Source organism: Diabrotica virgifera, chromosome 6 (genome assembly GCF_917563875.1).
Source record: "Diabrotica virgifera virgifera chromosome 6, PGI_DIABVI_V3a".
NCBI lineage: Eukaryota > Metazoa > Arthropoda > Insecta > Coleoptera > Chrysomelidae > Diabrotica > Diabrotica virgifera.
Window position 1 is genome coordinate 159,091,575 of NC_065448.1, and position 21,057 is coordinate 159,112,631.

General features: G+C 33.8%; 1 protein-coding gene and 4 non-coding genes across 10 annotated transcripts in view; 1 reads left to right on the forward strand and 4 right to left on the reverse strand.

The window, feature by feature from the left end:
* Positions 1–21,057, reverse strand: part of LOC114335747 (collagen alpha-3(IX) chain-like) — a 408,590-nt gene that overhangs the window by 195,360 nt on the left and 192,173 nt on the right. For all 6 annotated transcript variants that reach the window (XM_050653325.1, XM_050653322.1, XM_050653324.1 and 3 more), the window contains 3 exons: positions 4,203–4,373; positions 3,891–4,052; positions 1,204–1,375 (listed from right to left, as the gene is read on the reverse strand). In XM_050653325.1, coding sequence (XP_050509282.1) covers positions 1,204–1,375; positions 3,891–4,052; positions 4,203–4,373 — 505 coding nt within the window. The remainder of the gene's footprint in view (positions 1–1,203; positions 1,376–3,890; positions 4,053–4,202; positions 4,374–21,057) is intronic.
* On the forward strand, positions 6,689–6,772 carry Trnal-uaa (transfer RNA leucine (anticodon UAA)). The gene has a single exon. It is a non-coding gene; the product is annotated as a tRNA-Leu (tRNA).
* Positions 15,481–15,564, reverse strand: Trnal-uaa (transfer RNA leucine (anticodon UAA)). The gene has a single exon. It is a non-coding gene; the product is annotated as a tRNA-Leu (tRNA).
* Trnal-uaa (transfer RNA leucine (anticodon UAA)) lies at positions 20,130–20,213 on the reverse strand. The gene has a single exon. It is a non-coding gene; the product is annotated as a tRNA-Leu (tRNA).
* On the reverse strand, positions 20,631–20,714 carry Trnal-uaa (transfer RNA leucine (anticodon UAA)). The gene has a single exon. It is a non-coding gene; the product is annotated as a tRNA-Leu (tRNA).

The window sequence follows — 21,057 nt, forward strand, 5'->3', positions numbered from 1 at the left end:
TCTAGAGCTCTTTAAAGATAGCGTCTTTAATAAGTTTTTTTTAAATACCTCCAGCATGCTTCTATTTAGAAAAACGAAAATTGGTACGCGTATTTATCTTCCACATATAAATCGATTTCATCAATTGCGAATTTCTAGTACCGGTCATATGCGTCCGTTTTGGGTAGGGTAACGGTTATTTTATTACATAACTGTTTTATCTTTAACTTTAAACATTTTTGATACTGGAGTATTAAATTGTGAGGTATTGTAGTACTAAAAGGTTCTCTTTATTTAAGTCAGTAGGATGTACCGTTTTCTAGAATAATCAATTTGAAAATTTTTCGTTCTTTGAATTTGAAGAAACTTTGTAAAATAAAAACGATTTAGAAAATCGAAAACTGATACGTTTATTTATCTTATAAAAATGATCTTTATAAAAGTGAATCGATGTCATCAATAATTGCGAATTTCTAGTACCGGTCATATGCGTCCGTTTTAGGTAGGTCAACCGTCATTTTATCGCATGAGTTATGCCTGGTTGCACCAACATATCTTAAACTTAAGACGAGCCTTAAGGTCCGCTTACTAAACATACGCGTTGCACCATTGACTTTTAAGGCGAATTTAGACTTTATATGTACACTGCGGATGATAAATGAACAGTGAAAGTGTAGACTGAAAAGGTCAGCAATTTACATTTTCACTGACAGTATTCGTTTCACAGTCTTGAAAATTTTTTTCAATTTGTTTTCAAACTCAAAAAACGAAAAATTTTCAAATCGATTTTTCTAGAAAACGGTGTATCCTACTGACTTAAAGCAAGAGTACTAGAATACCTCACAATTTAATAATCCAATGTCAAAAATGCTTAAAAGTTAAAAATAAGAAAGTTATGTAATAAAATAACCGTTACCCTACCCAAAACGGACGCATATGACCGGTACTAGAAATTCGAATTTGATGGAACCAATTGAACTCTGTAAGATAAATAAGCGTACTAATTTTTGTTTTTCTAAATAAAAGCGCTCTTGGGGTACTTAAAAAAACTAATTAGAAGACACCGTCTTCAAAGAGCTCTAGCTCTCCTAGGAAACATTTTCGGACTAGGCGAATTGGAAAATTTCTGGACACCCTTGTTTAATTTAGTTATTTACTTACTTACTCATAAAGGCAAAGAATAGTACTTTGAGCAATTTAAGATTTAGTTATTATTTTACTTACCTTTGGTACCTTTAAGTCCGGGTTCGCCCCTTTCTCCTTGTTCTCCTTTACGCCCTACAGATCCTGGAACTCCAGGATATCCAGGCGGTCCTATAGGGCCTTGAGGTCCTTGAATAATAGTAGGTTCATTATTTTTTGTCTGAGAATGGCTGCCAGGTTGTCCTGGAGGTCCCTGAAATGAACATATTAATAAGTAATAAATATCTTCTTAGCTATGATTATTTGAAGAATGCTTATTCTTCATTATTCGTTAAAATATGCTGAAAAAGACTTCAAAACTAAATATAGTTTCAACAGTTAGATCTAAAATTATGCTCATTTTCATAGTTGATTTTTTCTTTGGTATTCACACAGTTGGGCAAAGGTTTACTCAAACTTCTTTTTTGAATTTATATCGGGTGGATGAAATGTTTTTCTTACGTTAAGATTAAGACACAGGTTGAGACATTAAGTAGGGAAGGTAAGGTGACAAGGTGTAAGTATGGACACAGTATAAAGAGGGACAGTAGAACCACTCTCCGAAAAATTGGAAGTAAAATCTGTAGTCGCGCATGGCGACCGCGCAATGTTCTTAGTCGCTTTTGCCCCACTCTCGCATTGCTAGTCGCATAGAAACGTACGGATTTTAATAGAAAAAACCCGCATCCACCACTGGTGAATTATCAATTGCGTACTGCCGGTATTACTTCTTGAGATCAAAGTGCCGACAGAGAAGTGGTTTTAAAGACCCTCTTTATACTGTGGTATGGGTGTACATCGAAATCATATTATATTCTTATGCTGAGTGAACATTTTGTTTTTTGAGTGTCCCTTATATCTTTACAAACAAAGAAAATAGGCGGTTTTATCCTTTAACATGTGTTTTAACTGAAACAAAAGTTTGAGACACGCTGTAGGGAGGGAAAGGTACAAAAGTGAGTATACATCAAAATTGTGTGTAGTCACATCTGCTGTGAACATTTTATTTTTTTAGTTTGTGACGATAATATAATTTTATCGTCTAGAGCAGTGGTTCCCAATCTTTTATGTCTGGCGACCCACCTTCTGATGTTTTTTCATATTCGCGACCCATCCAACACCCATAATAATACGCATATGTACGTTATTCAGACACTGTAAGAGCCACGCCGCGACCCACCTGAAATCTGCCCGCGACCCATCGGTTGGAAAACGCTGGTCTAGAGTACGAAAATGAATTAAGTAAAACGTGTTTTTATCCCATATCGGACGATATAAAAGTCGGAACGAAAAGCCTAGTTGATTCTTATTCTTGGAGCGTTGATCGAAAAATAATAAAACAACAAGGGGGTATAAGAGGTGAGTTATCCCGACCATTTTCCGCAGTCGTTTTGGTGCGCTGAACGAATCCGACGGTTTTTCCTTTTACCTATCCTTATACGAGCGGTGATCGTATTTCCCTGCATGTCTTTTACTCTGGCGAGCTGAGCGAGATTTCCTCTCCTTATACGTCCATTTCATATTAATAAAAGTAATTCCTAATCCACGCAATCGTCGATATTATTCATTCATATACAAAATATCGTCACATCGACCCGAACCGAAAGATCGATGCGTAGATTATAAATATATTTTATTAACGAGTAATTAAGGCTAATTATCTTATCCTTTGTATCATTTGATTCTAAATAAAAATGTCTTAAAAAGCGAACCTTTGTCTTCGGCTGAATTTTGTTAAAAAATACCTGGAGCATCGAATACAGCGACAACGTTACAAGTTTCCCTGATATCTTTAATAATAATAACAAAGGAACTAGGCGGTTTTACTCTTTAATATGTGTTGTAACTGACGCCATACGCGCGAAATAGCCATGTCTTATCATACACTAAGACAAAATTATTTCCTATAGATAGTGCGAAAGGAACAAAGTGTTTAAAGAAAGAGAATCTGTGTCATGTATCTCTGGCTATTTAAAGAGCCTTTACATAGACACCAAATCCGTACTTACTCTCATGGAGATTCCCCCCCAAAACAGCATAGAGCCTCCATTAAACGATCTCGTTTCTCTTATGTTGCTCTGTGCATACTGCTCACTTGGTCGACAAATAACTTTTATGGTGTCGACCAGAATTGTTAACGGTATGTCCCTTTCTGTTTTTAACGTTTTTTTAACTGTTATTTTTTATTGTTAATTAAGTATTGTTCAGTTAAATCACGTCATGGTAAAGAATAAAACTGTCTATTTTCTTTGTTTCTAAAGATATCAGGGATATTAAAAAAAATGTTCACAAAACATAAGACTACAATACGATTTCGATGTATACCCACAGTTATACGAGTACCTTGTCTTCCCTACAGGGTGTCTCAAACTTAACATAAGAATAACATTTCTTTTCTTCCACCTGGTATACATTCAAAAAAGAAGTTTGACCAAGTGTGTAAATATCAAAGTAAAATCTAAAATAATAATAAAAATTTGCAGAATCCGTTAATCTGTTCACGAAAAAATCAACTATGAAAATGAACATAATTTTAGGTGATGCATTACTTTTGAAACGATTATTACGATTATTAAACGAAATGTGTATTAATTAAGAACGACGCTACAAGCGATGATTGTTATCCTTAAATGTTCATGTTTAATGAATACGTAAAGATTATTAAACTTTAAACATTTTTTTTACATCAAGTTAATTTAATTTAAATTTTTGCATTATAAATGTATTACCGGAGGTCCTGGAAATCCTTGTACCCCTTGTATCCCATGCTCTCCTCTTTCTCCTTTATAACCCCTCAGTCCAGGTCGTCCATCTGTTCCATTACGTCCTGTAAATCCCCTTTCTCCAGGAGGACCTCTTGGACCGACTGGTCCTTCAAGTCCTGGTACACCCTAAAAAAGTTTGAGGTAGTAATTAAATTATACACTTTTTGATCTTTATTTTCATCTTTATTATGTATCAACGTTATCTATTAATGTTATAGAAAGATATAAAATACATATTAATTTAGTTATTATTGATAAAAAAAACTTTAGTGTTACCTGAGGTCCTCTAGGTCCAATAGGTCCCTGTGGTCCTTCAATAACCTTGCCATTGTTTGTAACTGTTTCCCCGGGAGGACCCCTAAGTCCTCGAGGACCTTCTATTCCTGGAGCACCTGGACTACCGTCTACACCACGATCACCTTTCGGTCCAGGAAAACCTTGATCCCCCTATTTAAAAAAACTATTAGTGACTTAATATTCCTGGTTGAAATTCTTTATAATGAGTTAAATTAAATATGTACTGAGCTACAGAAAACTGTCTCTATTATTTTTGGCTGTTGTTTAGATTGTGATCTTTCCGTTGCGTTATATTTTCGTAACAATGAATTTAGCAAAGGTTATAAAATTTTATGTTTCTTTTAAAAGACCAATACAAATATGATATTGATGATACTGAGTTAAAGAATGAATTATATCTTTAAATAACCTATTTCCTGAAAATGTTAAAGAGTTCTTTATGGTAGATATGTCAGATTATTACATGGGGAGAAACCTTGTACCCTGAAAATGTACCTCTACCATATATTGGCTCTCAATGCAGGGAGTTCGTTAAGGGGGGGGGGGGGCGAAAAAAATCTAGCCTTAGAAAAACTCGAAATCATCAGATTAAGATAAGGTAAGTACTGACGATTTGAGAAGGGCGTAAGGAAATGAGTGAGTCCCAAAGTTTCACAAGAAGAAAGCGAATATTTCGCGAAATGAATAACAGATCGAAAAACTAAAAAATACGTACCCAATATTTTTCAAAAATCTATCGAATGATACCAAACACGACTTCACACGGAGAGGGGGGGGGTTAAATTAATATTTTAAATACGAGTCCCGCGATATTTCGCAAAATGAACATCAGATCGAAAAACTGAAAAATACACTTATTCAATATTTTTGAAAAATCTATCGAATGGCACTAAACACGACCCCCACGAAGGTGGGGTGGGGGTTACTTTAAAATCTTAAATAGGAGCCCCCATTTTTTATTGCAGATTTAAATTCCTTACGTAAAAATAAATAACTTTTATTCGAGACATTTTTTCGAAAAATGTTTCGAATTCGAATTATGATAATCTAAAAAACGATTGTTGGAAATGTAAAATTAAATCAAAAATGGAAAGCTTCCACTAAAATGGAAAACTACTTAAATGTTTTTGGCTGTAGGACCTACTCTTCACAACCCAATAGGTCCCCAAAGCGCTCGAGTGACTGCACATTTAGCATACTTTGGTTCCCTTTCATTTTATAAAAATTGAACTAAACCTATGTATATAGGCCGAATTTTGCCAAATCTGTGGACAACTTTAAGGATATTGCTGTAACCGTTGCTGTTTGCGAACATAGTTTCACGGATTCAGTAAACTCTTTTAAAATATATTAAGATCAACGATGGCGAATGAAAGATTAAAATGTTTGGTAATTTGTCAATAGAAAATTAAGTTATACACAAATATTAAAAATATTAATATTTTTTGTATTTTGACAATGACACCCGATTTGGGCGTCGAAACGTTAATAAAATCATTTTTTTTAGTAAAATTGTGGCTTATTTTCCATCAAAACTGGTTAATGACTTACATAACTAACACAATTTTTTTTGAAAAATTCAAAAATGTTCCTGGCCTTAATTTTAATCTAAAAAATCTGAAAAAATCAGTATGTTTTTGACATAACATTGTATGTTAATAATTTTTTCAGATTTTTTAAAGCAAGGGATCGCTCAGTAAACGCTAAAAATATGAGGGAGAACACCAAAAAATGGGTTTTTTCGAATTTTGAGGAATTTCCGGCCAGAAATTGGCAAATCTACCTTCGCCATTCAAAAGAATGAAAAAAAATACACTTAACATAATTATTTCTCAGCTAGCCAAAAATTAGCTACATAACCTAAAAAATTTCTGAAAAATTCAAAAAATTTTTCAAGTTGAATTTTGATCAAAAAAATCTGAAAAAAATCAGTGTGTTTTAGGGCATCACAATATATACGCACAAATTTTTTCAAAATTTTTAAAGCAACAGATCGCTCAAAAATTAAAAAAAAACACCTTTTTTACGATAGGGGACAGCTGGGTCTACATAGGGAGCTAAAAATTTGGATAGGGGCGTTTTTAAATATGTACTTTCGATTGCCCAATACCAAGTAAGAATCCAGCCGAGTGCAGATTTTGCCATCTTATCCCGCTATAGCCTTTGTATGTAAGGGCGCCAAATTTTATTTTGCCGGATTCGCTCAATACACTAGGACCGGCCCTGATTTCTTCTATTGATATTTTTGATACATGAATACAAACAATAAATTTAATTTTTATTAATTTATTGTGAAATTCCATGTAAAAAACATATTACAACAAAAGAGGTTTATAAATATTTATGTAATTTATAATAATAATAATAATTATCTTATCTAAAATATCTAATTATCAAGAATAATTCTCTCCCTAATAATACGTAGTTTCTATTAATTAACCTAATTGTCACAACTTCTATACAAGGTCAGGTTGGCCGAGCGGTCTAAGGCGCCAGATTTAAGCTCTGGTTCCCGAGAGGGAGCGTGGGTTCGAACCCCACACCTGACAGACATTTTTTGTTTTTTGTTTTCTTAACTAAATGGAAAAATGCACATTTTGTTTTTATTTTCCCTTAATTCAATGAAAAAGTTGATGAAAATTCAATGAAAAATGTGGTTCTGAGACTATTTTCTCAAGAGGTGTTTTGATTAATATTTTACACATTCTGTTGGTATATACACTTATATTCCAGCAGAGGAGAAAGTTATAATAGGAGGTGATTTCAATGCACATGTGGGCCAAACCAAGACAGGATATGAAACAATACATGGGGGATTAGGCTTTGGAACTAGAAATGAAGCTGGAGATGACATGCTTGAATTAGCAACAGCATTGGATATGGCGATTGTTAACACATTCTTTAAAAAGAGAGAAACTCAACTTATTACCTACAAAAGTGGACAACATCAATCCCAAATAGACTACTTCATGATACGGAAAGAAGACATACGTGAATGCAAGGACTGCAAGGTAATAGTGAGTGAGACAGTAAGCCAACAACATAAGCTGCTTGTTCTGGACATCGAAGTAAAAAGCGAAACTAAACAAAAATATCGGAGAGGACCACAAAAAATCAAATGGTGGCTGCTGAAAGATGAGAAAGAAGGTCTATTCAGGAGAAGAATAGTAGAAAAAATATGTTGGAACATGAAAGGAAGCCCTAATACAATTTGGAGAAAAATGGCCAGTAGTATTAGAGAGACTGCTATTGAAATACTTGGGAAAACGTCAGGAAAAAAGTTTGAGGATAAAGAGACTTGGTGGTGGTCAAACGAAGTACAAGGAAAAATAAAAGAGAAGAGAAAATTATATAAAAAGTGGCAAGAAACCAGATCCGACACAGATCTTCAAAACTATATGGTGGCGAAAAAGGAAGCGAAAGTAGCAGTAGCAAAAGCCAAAGCAGAAGCGTATTCAAACCTATATGATCAACTTGATACCAGGGAAGGCGAAACGAAGATATATAAAATAGCCAAACAGAGAGCAAGGAAAGCAAAAGATTTTAATCAGATTAGATGTATCCGTGATGAAAATAATAAAATACTAGTTCACGAAAGGGAAGTCAAAAAGAGATGGAGAAAGTACTTTGACAGCTTATTAAATGAAGAATTTGACAGACAGCCTGTAGAGTCAACGGAGACAGTAGCAGCAATGGTCACCAAAATAACCAACGAGGAAGTGGCTCAAGCGCTTCAAAAAATAAAGAAAGGAAGAGCGGTAGGACCAGATGATATTCCTGGGGAAGTATGGAGAGCATTGGGAGAGACAGGAACAAGGTGGCTAGCAGGTCTATTTAATAGAATTATGGAAGTCGGACAAATGCCAGACGAATGGAGAAGCAGTATACTGGTACCTGTTTACAAAAACAAGGGAGATATACAACAATGTACAAACTACAGGGCTATAAAACTGCTTAGCCACACCATGAAAATATGGGAAAGAGTAATTGACAGACGGATACGTGAAGAGACCGAAATATCCGAGAATCAATTTGGCTTTATGCAGGGTAGATCAACAACAGATGCAATTTTCATTATAAGGCAGTTGATGGAAAAATACAGGAGTAAAGAAACAAACGCTCATATGGTATTCATTGATCTTGAGAAAGCATATGATAGAGTTCCTCGAGAAATTCTGTGGTGGGCACTCAATAAGAAAGGAGTCCCTGGTGAATATGTAAAGATTGTGAGGGATATGTATGAGGGAGTAACGACTAGTGTTAGGACAGGTGTGGGAGAGACTGATAAATTTCATGTGAAAGTAGGATTGCACCAAGGCTCTGTGCTTAGTCCGTATTTATTCTCATTAGTTTTGGACCAGATAACAGCGAAACTACAGGGTAACATTCCATGGTGCTTAATGTATGCTGATGATGTCGTGTTAGTAGGAAATAGTGAAAGAGACTTAGAACAAAAATTGGAACAGTGGAGACAAGCTCTGGAGGAAAAAGGTTTAAAACTTAGTAGGACAAAAACAGAGTATTTGGAATGTTCATTTAAAGATGGAGCTAGTACAAATAAAATGGTATCTTTGGATGGTGAAATGATTGTGAAAAGCAATAGTTTTAAGTACCTAGGATCGGTATTACAGAGTAATGGAGAAATAGATGGAGATGCATGCAGTAGAATTAGGGCTGGATGGATGAAGTGGAAAGAAGCGAGTGGTGTGTTGTGTGACAGAAAAATTCCAATGAAGCTGAAGGGAAAATTCTATAAAACAGCCATAAGACCGGCTATGATGTACGGAACTGAATGTTGGGCAGTGAAAAAGAAAGAGGAACAACGAATGCATGTGGCGGAAATGAGAATGCTTAGATGGATGAGTGGAGTGACAAAGAAGGATAAAATTAGAAATGAGTATATTAGGGGAAGTCTAGGTGTGGCACCAATTGATGCCAAAATGAGAGAGCATAGGTTAAGATGGTTCGGTCATGTTCAACGTCGAGACGTTAATCACCCAATACGAAGAATAGCTGAAGTGCAGATTCCTGGAAGGAGTAGGAGAGGAAGACCAAAGAAGACCTGGGGGGAGGCGATAAGGCAGGACATGTTGGTAAAGGGGATTAACATTGATATGACCCAAGACAGAATTGTGTGGAGAAATGCAATTAGGGAAGCCGACCCCGCATAGGGATAAGGCAAAGAGAATGATGATGTTGGTATATACACTTATATTATACTGTTTGGTCCCTACTGTATACTGTATATTATAATAATATATTGCTTTTGCTTTTCATTATATTTTAGTTATAATCAGTATCCTCCTTTGTATTTAGCACATTCGAAAATAGTAATAATTTATTGTTTTCTTGTTCCATAGTGAACTTAATCCATTCTTATGTACAGTTGATGTTCATCAAGAAATTATCAAACTTTCTATAAAATAGTCGAACTCCATCATCTATTATAATATTTTAGATCTTGTTTCCTTGTTTGTACACTTTATTTGTGCCAAATTCTTCTATGAACATGTCTGCCGATAAGGCAGGTAAGTAGGAGAAGCCTATATTAGGTATAACTTTTTAAAGCCTACATTATGATTCTACAAACAAAACTTTAGCAAAGCTATGGACTTCTACGTTAAGACAGGGCTAAAAATTTGATTCTTCGTGTAGTTGCTTGTTTCTATGGATAAAATATTCAGTAAAAAATATGCCACACTTAAGTAAATGGTTTTTTTTTTTTTTTGTTTTTTTATGGCATTGACTTGGGTGTCATTTAGCCAGTCACAACTTTTTTTTTTGTTTTCTGTTCATACATAAGGAAGGCAATGAGGTCCTTAGAGTTCCATAGCAAACTCTTCTACAGCTCTCTACTCAGTTCAAAAGCTGGCCGCTATGGACTGTCCAAGTTGCTCACCACATTTTCCATTATGTATCTTCTTCTTCTTCTTCTTCTTCTTTCATATGTACATAATATACCAAATTATCAGGATTAACAAGTTTAGAGATTAATTTTAGTTTCACAGATAAATTTCATTAAACAATCATATATATTCTTGCTGTTCAGAGACAATAGATAGGATACATTTAAAGGTGGAAAAACATTACATTTTATTAAATCTTGGATTAAATTATATGTGCATGGAATATATTTTGCGCACTCAAAGAAAGTATGATTTAAGTCACCAACCTTCTGACATTCTGTACAAAGATTTGAATCAAAAACTTTAATTCTTGCTAGATGTAGAGGGAAACATGCATGTCCAAACTTCATTCTAATTAATGTTGTTATATATCTTCGAGGTACTACGTAATTTTTAAACCAATATATATTTGGAACAGAAGGTTGAATCAGTGAATACTGAGATTTGGATTGTTTACAAAGATCTCGCCATGATTGACTCCACTGATTTTTAACTCGATGCTTAATAGTGTTAACTAAGTCAGATATGCAAAACTTACGATTATGTGAAGTACCATATTCAATGGCTTTTTTAGCCAACCTATCAACATATTCATTATGCGTTAGTCCTATATGAGCCTTAACCCATAAAAAGTTCACTCTTCTTTTATTTTTATGAATTTCAAAAAGGATTTTCTTAATTAGTAGGATATAAATATTTGAATTGTTATTGGGAAAATCTATAGTTTGAATAGCAAGAAGAACAGAGAGTGAATCGGAAATAATTGTTGCAGATATATCTTCTGATTCTTTAAAATATTGCAGGGCCTCATAAATTGCTATGGCTTCAGCACTGAAGATAGAAAAATCATGGCCTAACTTAAATATTTTTTCTGTTTTAGTAGCAGGTATGAAAAAGGCACATCCAGTGCCAACTAACGTCTTAGATGCATCTGTATATATATTTATAGAATCTGGCCAATTATCTAAGAATGTTCTTAAGATGTTAGAGCTAATATTACTGTTTTCATGGTAACTTGGTTTTACTAATTTAACTGTATGTAAAAAAGAATGAAAATCTTCGAGTCCAAAACTATCAATCATGTTATAATCACAGTCAAAATTTAACAGATCTCGAAAAGCCTCGCAAAGGGGAGGAGAGTTCTTTAGCTTCCAGTATTTATTAGTTAAATCCGCTACATTCAGCTTGTTAATATTTTGGTAAAGACCGATATTTAGGTAACGAATTTTCATTAAAAATTTCTGGCTGAGTTGTTTCCTTCTATAATTGAGTGGAATTTCTAAAGCTTCTACATGTAAAGCTTTATTTGGGGTTGATTTCATAGCTCCCAAACAGATACGGAGTCCTAAGTTTTGTACAACGTCTACTTTGTTTAAAATATGTTTAGAAGCTGAGCCATATAGAATACTACCATAATCAATTATAGATCTAATATATGATCGATAGAAAAGCAAGGAAGTTTCAACATCAGCTCCCCACCAGATCCTTGAAACTGATTTAAGAAAATTTAGACCCTTCTTACATCGATTTATCATAGTAATTTCCAAGTCAATTTACGATCCAAAATCATTCCCAAATACTTAATGGAAGAAGCAAATGCATAGTCGTAGCCATTAAGTTTTAAATTCTCTATTTTTGGGATATTATGTCGAGTGAAAATACAGACAGTAGATTTATTTTCAGCTATTTCGAATCCATTTTGATTGAACCATAAATTAACACAACATTGAATTCGTCCTAAGGTTTCAACCGAGTTATCATAAGTTTTGGCCTGTGAATACAGGAGAAAATCATCAGCATATTGTATTATTTGAAATTTAAAAATGTCAGTAGGGACTTTATGCAAATCCGCAGTATACATATTAAACAAAAGGGGACTCAATACTGATCCCTGTGGTAGTCCTAAATTATTATATCTAGGGCCTATCAGTTTATTATAATTAGTTCTTAGATATATCTTTCTGCAGGAATAAAAATTATAAAGAGCTTCAGCCAACTGAGGCGGTATATGAAAATGTTTTATCAATTTTTCCCTTAAAATGTCAAGACTGACATTGTCATATGCACTTTCAATGTCTAAGCATATAGTAGGTAAATAGGTGTTGTTGGAAAATGTGTTTTGAATATCTGTTACTAGTGTAGAAAGTGCGTCTAAAGTACCATATCCTTTTTTATAACCAAACTGAAAATCTGGAAGAAGTTTATTTTTTTCTACCCACCATTCCAACCTGTGTTTTATCATTCGTTCTAGAGTTTTCAACATACACGACATAAGAGAAATCGGTCTATATGACTGAGCCAAATTTGAGTTTTTACCTGGTTTTAATATTGGTAAAACAATTACATCGTGAAATTGATCAATAACTGATTTATTGCTGATTACACAATTAAAAATATCTAACATTAGAAGTTTGGCAATTTTAGGGAGATGTTGAATCATTGGATATTTAATATTATCAAATCCTGGACTCGTGTTATTTCGATTTTTTAGAACATATTCTAGTTCTGTAATATTAAAAGGTTCTAGTAAAAAATGGCTTTGCTTATCTGGAATATAATTATGAGTATTAGGTGGTTTAACAGATGGCGGAGCAATTTTATCAAAGATTTCATCCTCTAAGGTGTTATCCAAATTGTATGCATTTGGAATTGATTTTCTATTTAGTTTTCTGGCTTGCTTCCACAACGTTGTAGTTGGAGTATTTTTGTTTAGAGAAGACACAAAATCTTTCCAACTCTTTTTAGCTATCAATTTTAGATTCTTCTTAGTTTTAGCCATGCTAGCTTGACACTTTATATAATTATTAAAATTAGCATTTTTTTATATTCTGTCAGTGCTTCTTGCCTTTCTTTAATAATTGTGTCACATTCTGTATTCCACCAAGGTGGGGAACAACGAATTTTATTTTTAAAAGTTTTATATTGCGGGATTGAAATGTGCGCAGCATGATTCATACTATCTATTAGAAAGCAATATTTATCAGATGTACTGTCCATTTCGTAAACACTATTAAAAAAATTTTCAACTGAGGTTGTGTATAGAGTCCAATTGGCTTTTCTAATGTTCCACTTACTTCTGGGTATAAACTCTTCAGTTGTAGTACTATCTAATATTTCCATATTGATAATAAAATGATTAGAGCCTAGTGTGTCAGAATGTATGTACCAGTGGATTTTATTAGCTATGTCAGGAGTAACAAAAGTTACATCAATTGCTGAACTATTTTGATCTGGTCGAGTAAGAACAGTAGGCTCGCCATTATTTATTACGATAAGGTTGAGATCATCTGCAGTATTAATAAGCTGTGTTCCAACTGTGTCATTGTAACTAGATCCCCAAATAGTATGGTGAGCATTAAAATCTCCTCCTATAATTGCTGAATTATTAACTTGCGAGAAGATGTTTGTCCAATCATTTATTGAACTTTTACTTTTAGGTGGTCTATATATAGATAAAATATTCAGATCCTTTGTTTTATATTTAATTGTTACACCACAAACTTCTATTTCCGTGTTAAAATTAGAGTTTAAATTTAATTCACTAAAAGTAATTGAATTGTGGATGAGAATAGCTACACCACCGAAGCCATCATTTCTGTCTTTTCTAACCAAATTATAATTTTTAAAATGATAAGTAATATCTTTTTTGAACCATGTTTCACTAATTAGGAGGATGTCTATACTTTTATTATTTAAATAATGCATTAAACTACCTTTGTTTGATATAGCAGATCTGGAATTTCACTGACTTATTTTTAAATTATGTTGTATTGACATTATGAATTAATTATGAACTGTTCTACTTCTTTAATAATTATTTTGTTGTCTAAGGTTTTTATGTCTTCTACTGTATGAATATTTTTTAAAAAGTTTATTATAAATGTTGCTACAGATTTAGCTAGTTCAGTTTTATTTTCGATATTATTATTCGGTGTATAAGAATTAGTTGGCAAAGGTTGAGACGGTCCAAAAGTGAAGGGGAACATCGGTTTATGAGATGTTGATTCTAAAATAGGTGAATTTGCTTTTCTTTTCTTTCCTGAGTGTTCATTTGAATTATTTATATTAGAGTTTGATTGAGTCAAAAATTGAGATCTATTAATTTCTACAGTTGGCCGAGTCGGACCAAGATTTTTATCATTATTATTAATTGGTAGGGATGGAAATTCTTTTTCATTATTATTTAAACAAGAGAAAGAGTTGGGACTGATGAGTGCCGAAAAGGAGTTTTCACATATTAATCTAGCTTCCACAAAAGTAGTTTTTTGTTCTATCATAATATTCTTAATTTTCTTTTGTTTTTCATAAAATGGACATTTTTTTGATATTGTCACATGTTCGTTATTTTTGCAATGTATACAAAACATACTTTTTTCGCAATGATGGTCTTTATTTTTAATTTCACCGCACTGTATACATAGTTCCTGTGTACTTCGGCATTGCCCTGAAACATGCCCAAATTTTAAACACTTATAACATTGAACAACTCGGCCAAAAAACTGTTCAACAGAAAAATATACTCTATTAAAGGCAACATAATTCGGTAAAATATTGCCTTCAAAAGTTATAATTATAGTTTTTTTGTCCACATATTCAATTTTATCTTCTTTTTGTACCCTATGCTTAGTCCTATATATACTCAAAACATTAGAAGGAGTTTCGATGTTATCCATGAGATATTTCACATCATATCTAGTGTCAACGTCTTTCACCACACCTTTTATTTCTAGTAAATGACTAGGAATATATGCTTTCAAATTTTGTTCTTTAAGTGAGCTGTTATTGACGAGGTTATTTGCCTCTAACCGAGAAGTAAGCAAAACTTTTACACGGTTCCTACCTATACTTTTAATTTCTCGAACATTCGTTAACTTTAATTTTTTAAAAACAAGATGCCCAATCGTCATTGCATGTAATTTTCCCAAATTAAGATCATCACCAATCCTTTCAATGTAAACCCAAATATTATCAAGATTATACTTATCTGAAAGCAAATTGAATTGTTTAATCTTCGGTCTCGCATTTTGTCCATCATCTTGCATATTCATTTCCATTTTACTAATAATATCACCATTATCCGCAGTCACTCGCGTCACAAGAGACGTCCCTGACTCACTTTTATCCCCCATTTAGGGGGAAATAAGTTTTAAACCACTATATACTGAAATGTTTTTGTTTATAAACACTAAATTAATTATTAACCACTACTTTATCTTCCAAAAAACACCAAAACTTTTATCTTTTACAGGAGCAGATCAAAATATCAACATCAACTTTGACAGTTGTAAGTAAATGGTTATAAAACTACATTTTTAATTGAATTAAACAAAAATAAAAACAAAATACGTATCTGTCGGGTGTGGGGTTCGAACCCACGCTCCCTCTCGGGAACCAGAGCTTAAATCTGGCGCCTTAGACCGCTCGGCCAACCTGACCGTCTGTTGGACTGGTGAAAAAGCAGTGGCGGATCTGCAGAGAAAGGGAATAGACCGAATAGGTAAAATTTCCCCCAAGAAGGTCCAAAATCAAAGAAGAAAATTGTTAAAAAATAAAAATATGTGCCGACATGAAACTTAAACCATAACCATAGACAGACAAATATAGTAAGCTATTGTTTATGTAGTTTGTATTTACATCTTTTTATGTCTTTTCGTTGATATTTCATTGGGAGTTCTCCCCTTTCCCCAAACAAATGTTGTAGATCCATCTGTGTGATAAATACATTAATAAAAATGTGAAAAACGATGATAATTAAACTATGTTGTATTTTTATACATACATCATAAAATATATACCATATACCATAGTATACCTATATGATTTATAAAATATTCAGTCAACAACATGCCTTAAGAAAATCTCACATTTTTAATTGAATTACACGAAAATAAAAACAAAATATTTTTTCCACCTACCTCTACCGAAAGTATACTTTTCCGGACCTGGTTGTAGGGAGCAAAGTTGTACTTTTCCTCCCTAGGGAGGAAAAGTAAAAGTGATGTCATGGTATTTCATTTATGAAATATAACTTATTAACGCCATGTACAATATCTAATTTCTATTACGTAAGTATCTATACATTTTAACGTTTATTTATAAAACACCCTGTATTTTGCAGAATGGTAAAAAACAGTAAATTGTTATTTTAATTTAACAATGTTAACATTAATAATTTGACTTATATTTGACAGTTGACAGTTATATTGTACCTACTTGTTAGTTTTAGTTCTAATAAATTTTGTTAGTTAGTTACATAAATAAATTAAGTAAAAATGAAAAAATGACTTGTTACTTGAGGAAGGTGGAAAAACCATATGTATAACATGGGAGTAAAGTGCCTTTTCCTCCCTTGAATGATTACTGCCCTCCGCTACGCGTCGGGCAGTAAACTTCATTCTCGGGAGGAAAAGTAGCACTTTCCTCCTTTGTTATACAAATAGCTATTATTTGTCAGATGTGGGTTTCGAACCCACGCTCCCTCTCAGGAACCAGAGCTTAAATCTGGCGCCTTATAACTTATATACCGCTCGGTCTACCTGACTGTATGTTGGACCGGTGACAAATCAGTGGCGATTCAACGGGGAGGAAAATAGGGGAAATTCCCCCCATCAAGAAGAAAATTTAAAAAAAATAAAAATGTAAGTATGCCGACATGAAACTTAAACCATAGACCAGTGTTTCCCAAATTTATCTAAAGCGCGACCCCTTTTTGTTAAAAAAATTGTTCACGACCCCCTACTCATCACCCAAACCAAAATAGCGACAAAAATAGCGTGCCTAATTTACAACTGATGGTTTCTCAAATTTTATTTTACTTTACTGTTTAAATTCAAACTAAATACATTTAAAAAATTCAACAATTATTTTAATAATTGCGATCTGTCCCACTAGTACACTAGTAGTACTTCTGCCAGACTAGCATTTACAATAAAAATAAATAATAAAAAGTCGACTGCACATTGTACACCGCGACATCTTTGTGTCTACATCGCAATACTCTTCCATGATATTCGCGAAGGCTCTACTCCTTACTTCGCTACTAGATGGCACTCTGGAACGTTCTCGTAGCCTCGTTTTGGCTTTATATAAGCGGCGATGTGCAATGAGACCTCAGTTCGAAACAGCACGTTGTGGCGAATGCAGCGGTATTAAGTAATGAGTAAATATTTTGCGACTTACGTATTCCCGTTTACGTATTTACGTCTACGATAAATTACAAATTATGGATAAGTTTTTAAAAAGAAGTGCAGAACCATCTACGTCTGAAAGTGGCAGTAATAAAAAGAAAAACAGACTTTACAGTGATGAATATCTTAAATATCGATGGCTTAACTTGCACAGCGGCTAACTCCGTTTTTTAAAATTTTACAGGAACACAAAAAAACTTCTTAAAATCACAGAATTGGTATATTGGGTAACTCCTCAATTCACATAGTAAATAGTTACGTTAATAATGGACAACTCCATCCTCAACATATTATGTTATAACTATGATATTTCTCACAAAAAGTTATATTATTTCATTAAAACTACTTACCGATAAAATGGAGTTAGCCGATTTGCAAGTTAAGCCATCGATATGGTTTTACCATTATTTCCAATAAACCACAATGTGTTATTTGTGGAGAAGTATTGTCAAACGAAAGCATGAAGCCATCAAAGTTACTTCGACATTTAAATAGCAAACATCCAGATAAAAAAGACAAACCCGTAGAATTCTTTGAAAGAAAGCTGAACGTCCTTCACAAACAGCAAGATACTTTTCAATTGGCAACCACTACTAACGAAAAAGCATAATTAGCAAGTTATAAAGTTGCTTATCGCGTTTCCAAAACTAGTAATCCACACACAATTGCTGAAAATCTGATTTTGCCAGCAGCTGTTGAAATGGTACATATAATGATTGGTGAAAAAGAGTCTGCAAAGTTAAAAACAATACCTCTGTCAAATAATACTATCCAAAGAAGAATTAATGATATGGCAGAAGATATTCAAGCGCAAGTTGTGGAAAATCTTAATAAATGCACGTACTTCTCTCTTCAAATGGACGAATCCACGGATATATCTAACTGTGCCCAATTTATTACGTTTGTAAGATATGATAAAAATAATGGCATTCAAGAAGATATTTTATTTTGTTCCCCATTGGAGACCAATACCACTGGAAAATGTTTATTCGACAGTTTTGTGAAACGCACAAGTAAATATGTTATTGACTGGGGAAAATGTATTGCTATATGCACAGATGGCGCTAAAGCTATGACAGGACATCAATCTGGTCTTGTCGTCAGATTACAAGAAATAATGCCTAATGCCACATGGAGACATTGTTTTTTACATCGAGAAGCTCTGGCGTCAAAAGCTTTACCTCCTGAAATGGACTGTGTTATGAAATCCATCATTAAAGTTGTAAATTCCATTAAAGGAAAAGCTTTACAGACCCGTATTTTTCGAAAAATCTGAGAAGACATGGGTGCTATATTTCAAAATCTTCTTTATCACACCGAAGTAAGGTGGCTTTCAAGGGGCAACGTCTTAAAAAGAGTATTTGACTTAAGAGCAGAGATTTTAATGTATTTGAAAGATGAGAAGTCCCCATATGAAAATCAATTTTCCGATCCTAATTGGCTTTTGAAACTAGGTTTCCTTGCTGATATATTCGAACAATTAAATATTTTGAACAGTAATTTGCAAGGTCGCGACATTAATATAATTACAGCCACAGATAAAATTAAGGGGTTTATAAGAAAAATCGATTTATGGTCAACTTCACTTGGCAAAAAGCAGCTCGATTCATTCCAGTGCGTTCAGGAAATTATAGAAAATGACTGTTACAGTGCTACAAATTTTGAACAAGTTTATGCAGGCATGCAAGTTACTTTGCTTAATTTAAAACAACAGCTCTGTGATTATTTCCCCGAAGAAATTCAAAACAGTTACGACAGTTGCAGATGGATACTGAATCCGTTTTTAGCCGATTCCTTTCAACATGCTGAAATACCAATAAACATGAAAGAACAACTTATTGAAATATCAAGTGATGGAATGTTGAAGCTCCAATTTTTTTCCCAGAACCCGGACGAATTTTGGACCAAAAAGATGCAGGAATACCCTCAGTTGGCGAATGAAGCTGTAAAATGTTTGGTTCCATTTGTAACATCATATTTATGTGAGTTAAGTTTCTCATCTATGACTGCCATTAAAACAAAAGTGAGAAATCGTCTCGTACTTGAAAACGATATAATTGTGTGTGTCTCAAATACACAGCCTAGATTTGAAAGACTAGTTTCAAAAAAACAGGCGCATGGGTCTCATTAACATTGTAATATTTGACTTTATTTTTTTCTTTTACTTTTAAGGACTTTTAATATTTAGTTTTATGTTTCGTTTGATAATTAATTGTTAATTTTCATTTACGGCTTTATTAAAATAAAAATACATGATTTAACAAAGTAGTGTTTTTGTCTTATTTTGGAATTTTTCGGCGACCCCCCTAGTACCTCATTGCGACCCCCCAGGGGGTCGCGACCCACACTTTGGGAAACACTGCCATAGACAGACAAACATAATATGTAAGTTATTATTTACGTCTTTTATGTAGTTTGGGTTTACATCTTTTTATGTCTTTTGGTTGATATTTCACTGGATGTCGGAGGTGTAACCAGGATGATCCTAAGGGGGGGGGGTTACGTCTACTTGAAGGTCTCTGGGGGGTATGGAATAATAATGGTGTTAAGCATACAGGCTCAAAGTACGTACAAAAGGGGGGGTTATAACCCCCAAAACCACCCCTGGTTACGCCTATGCTGGAAGTTCGCCCCTCTCCCCCCAAGCAAATGTTGTAGATACATCTGTGTGACGAATGATAAGGAAAATATGTTGTATTCTTATACACCATAAAATATACACCCTAGTATACCTATATGATATGATTATTTATAAAATATTCAGTAAAAACCATGCCACAAAAAGCCTCACATATAAAAACAAAATATTTATTTGTCAGGTGTGGGGTTCGAACCCACGCTCCCTCTCGGGAACCAGAGCTTAAATCTGGCGCCTTAGACCGCTCGGCCAACCTGACCGTCTATTGGACCGGTGACAAACCAGTGGCAGATCTACGGCGAGGTAAAATAGGAGAAATTCCCCCACCCTTCCAACAAGGTCCAAAATTAAAGAAGAAAATTGTCAATGATCTGAATTTGTCAAAGTCCATCTTATTCATTATGTAGCTATGTATTGTATATTCTGTTTGTACACATTATTTGTGCCAATTCTTCCACAAACTTCATGCTTATAGCATGATTTTAAGCCTACATGATGTTTTTACAACAAATGTTTAGCCTATCTATGGACTCATAGCTGTCACAACAGGGCTAAAAACTTGATTCTTCTTGTATTTGCTTGTTTTCGTTTATAAAGTACTCAATAAAAAAATATGCCACAAGTTTTAAAACTACATTTTTAATTGAATTAAACAAAAATAAAAATAAAATATATTTGTCAGGTGTGGGGTTCGAACCCACGCTCCCTCTCGGGAACCAGAGCTTAAATCTGGCGCCTTAGACCGCTCGGCCAACCTGACAGTCTGTTGGACTGCTGACAAAGCAGTGGCGGATCTAAGGGGAGGGGGAATAGGGGAAATTTCCTCCCCAACAAGGTTCAAAATTAAAGAAAAAAATTGTTAAAACGTAAAAATATATTAGCTGACATAGGAAACTATGTTGTATTTTTATACGTATGTATGTATACACAATAGTACCATAGTTCATAGTTCTACGTCTTCTTTGTTGTGGCATGTTTGTCACTGAATACTTATGTGTATGTGTGTATGCATGTTGAGGGTATAACACCTTTCAAGACTTTCAGCTCTAAATATAAAATATCATTGATGTCCCAAAACCGAGATGTCTACCAAGATTTTTTAC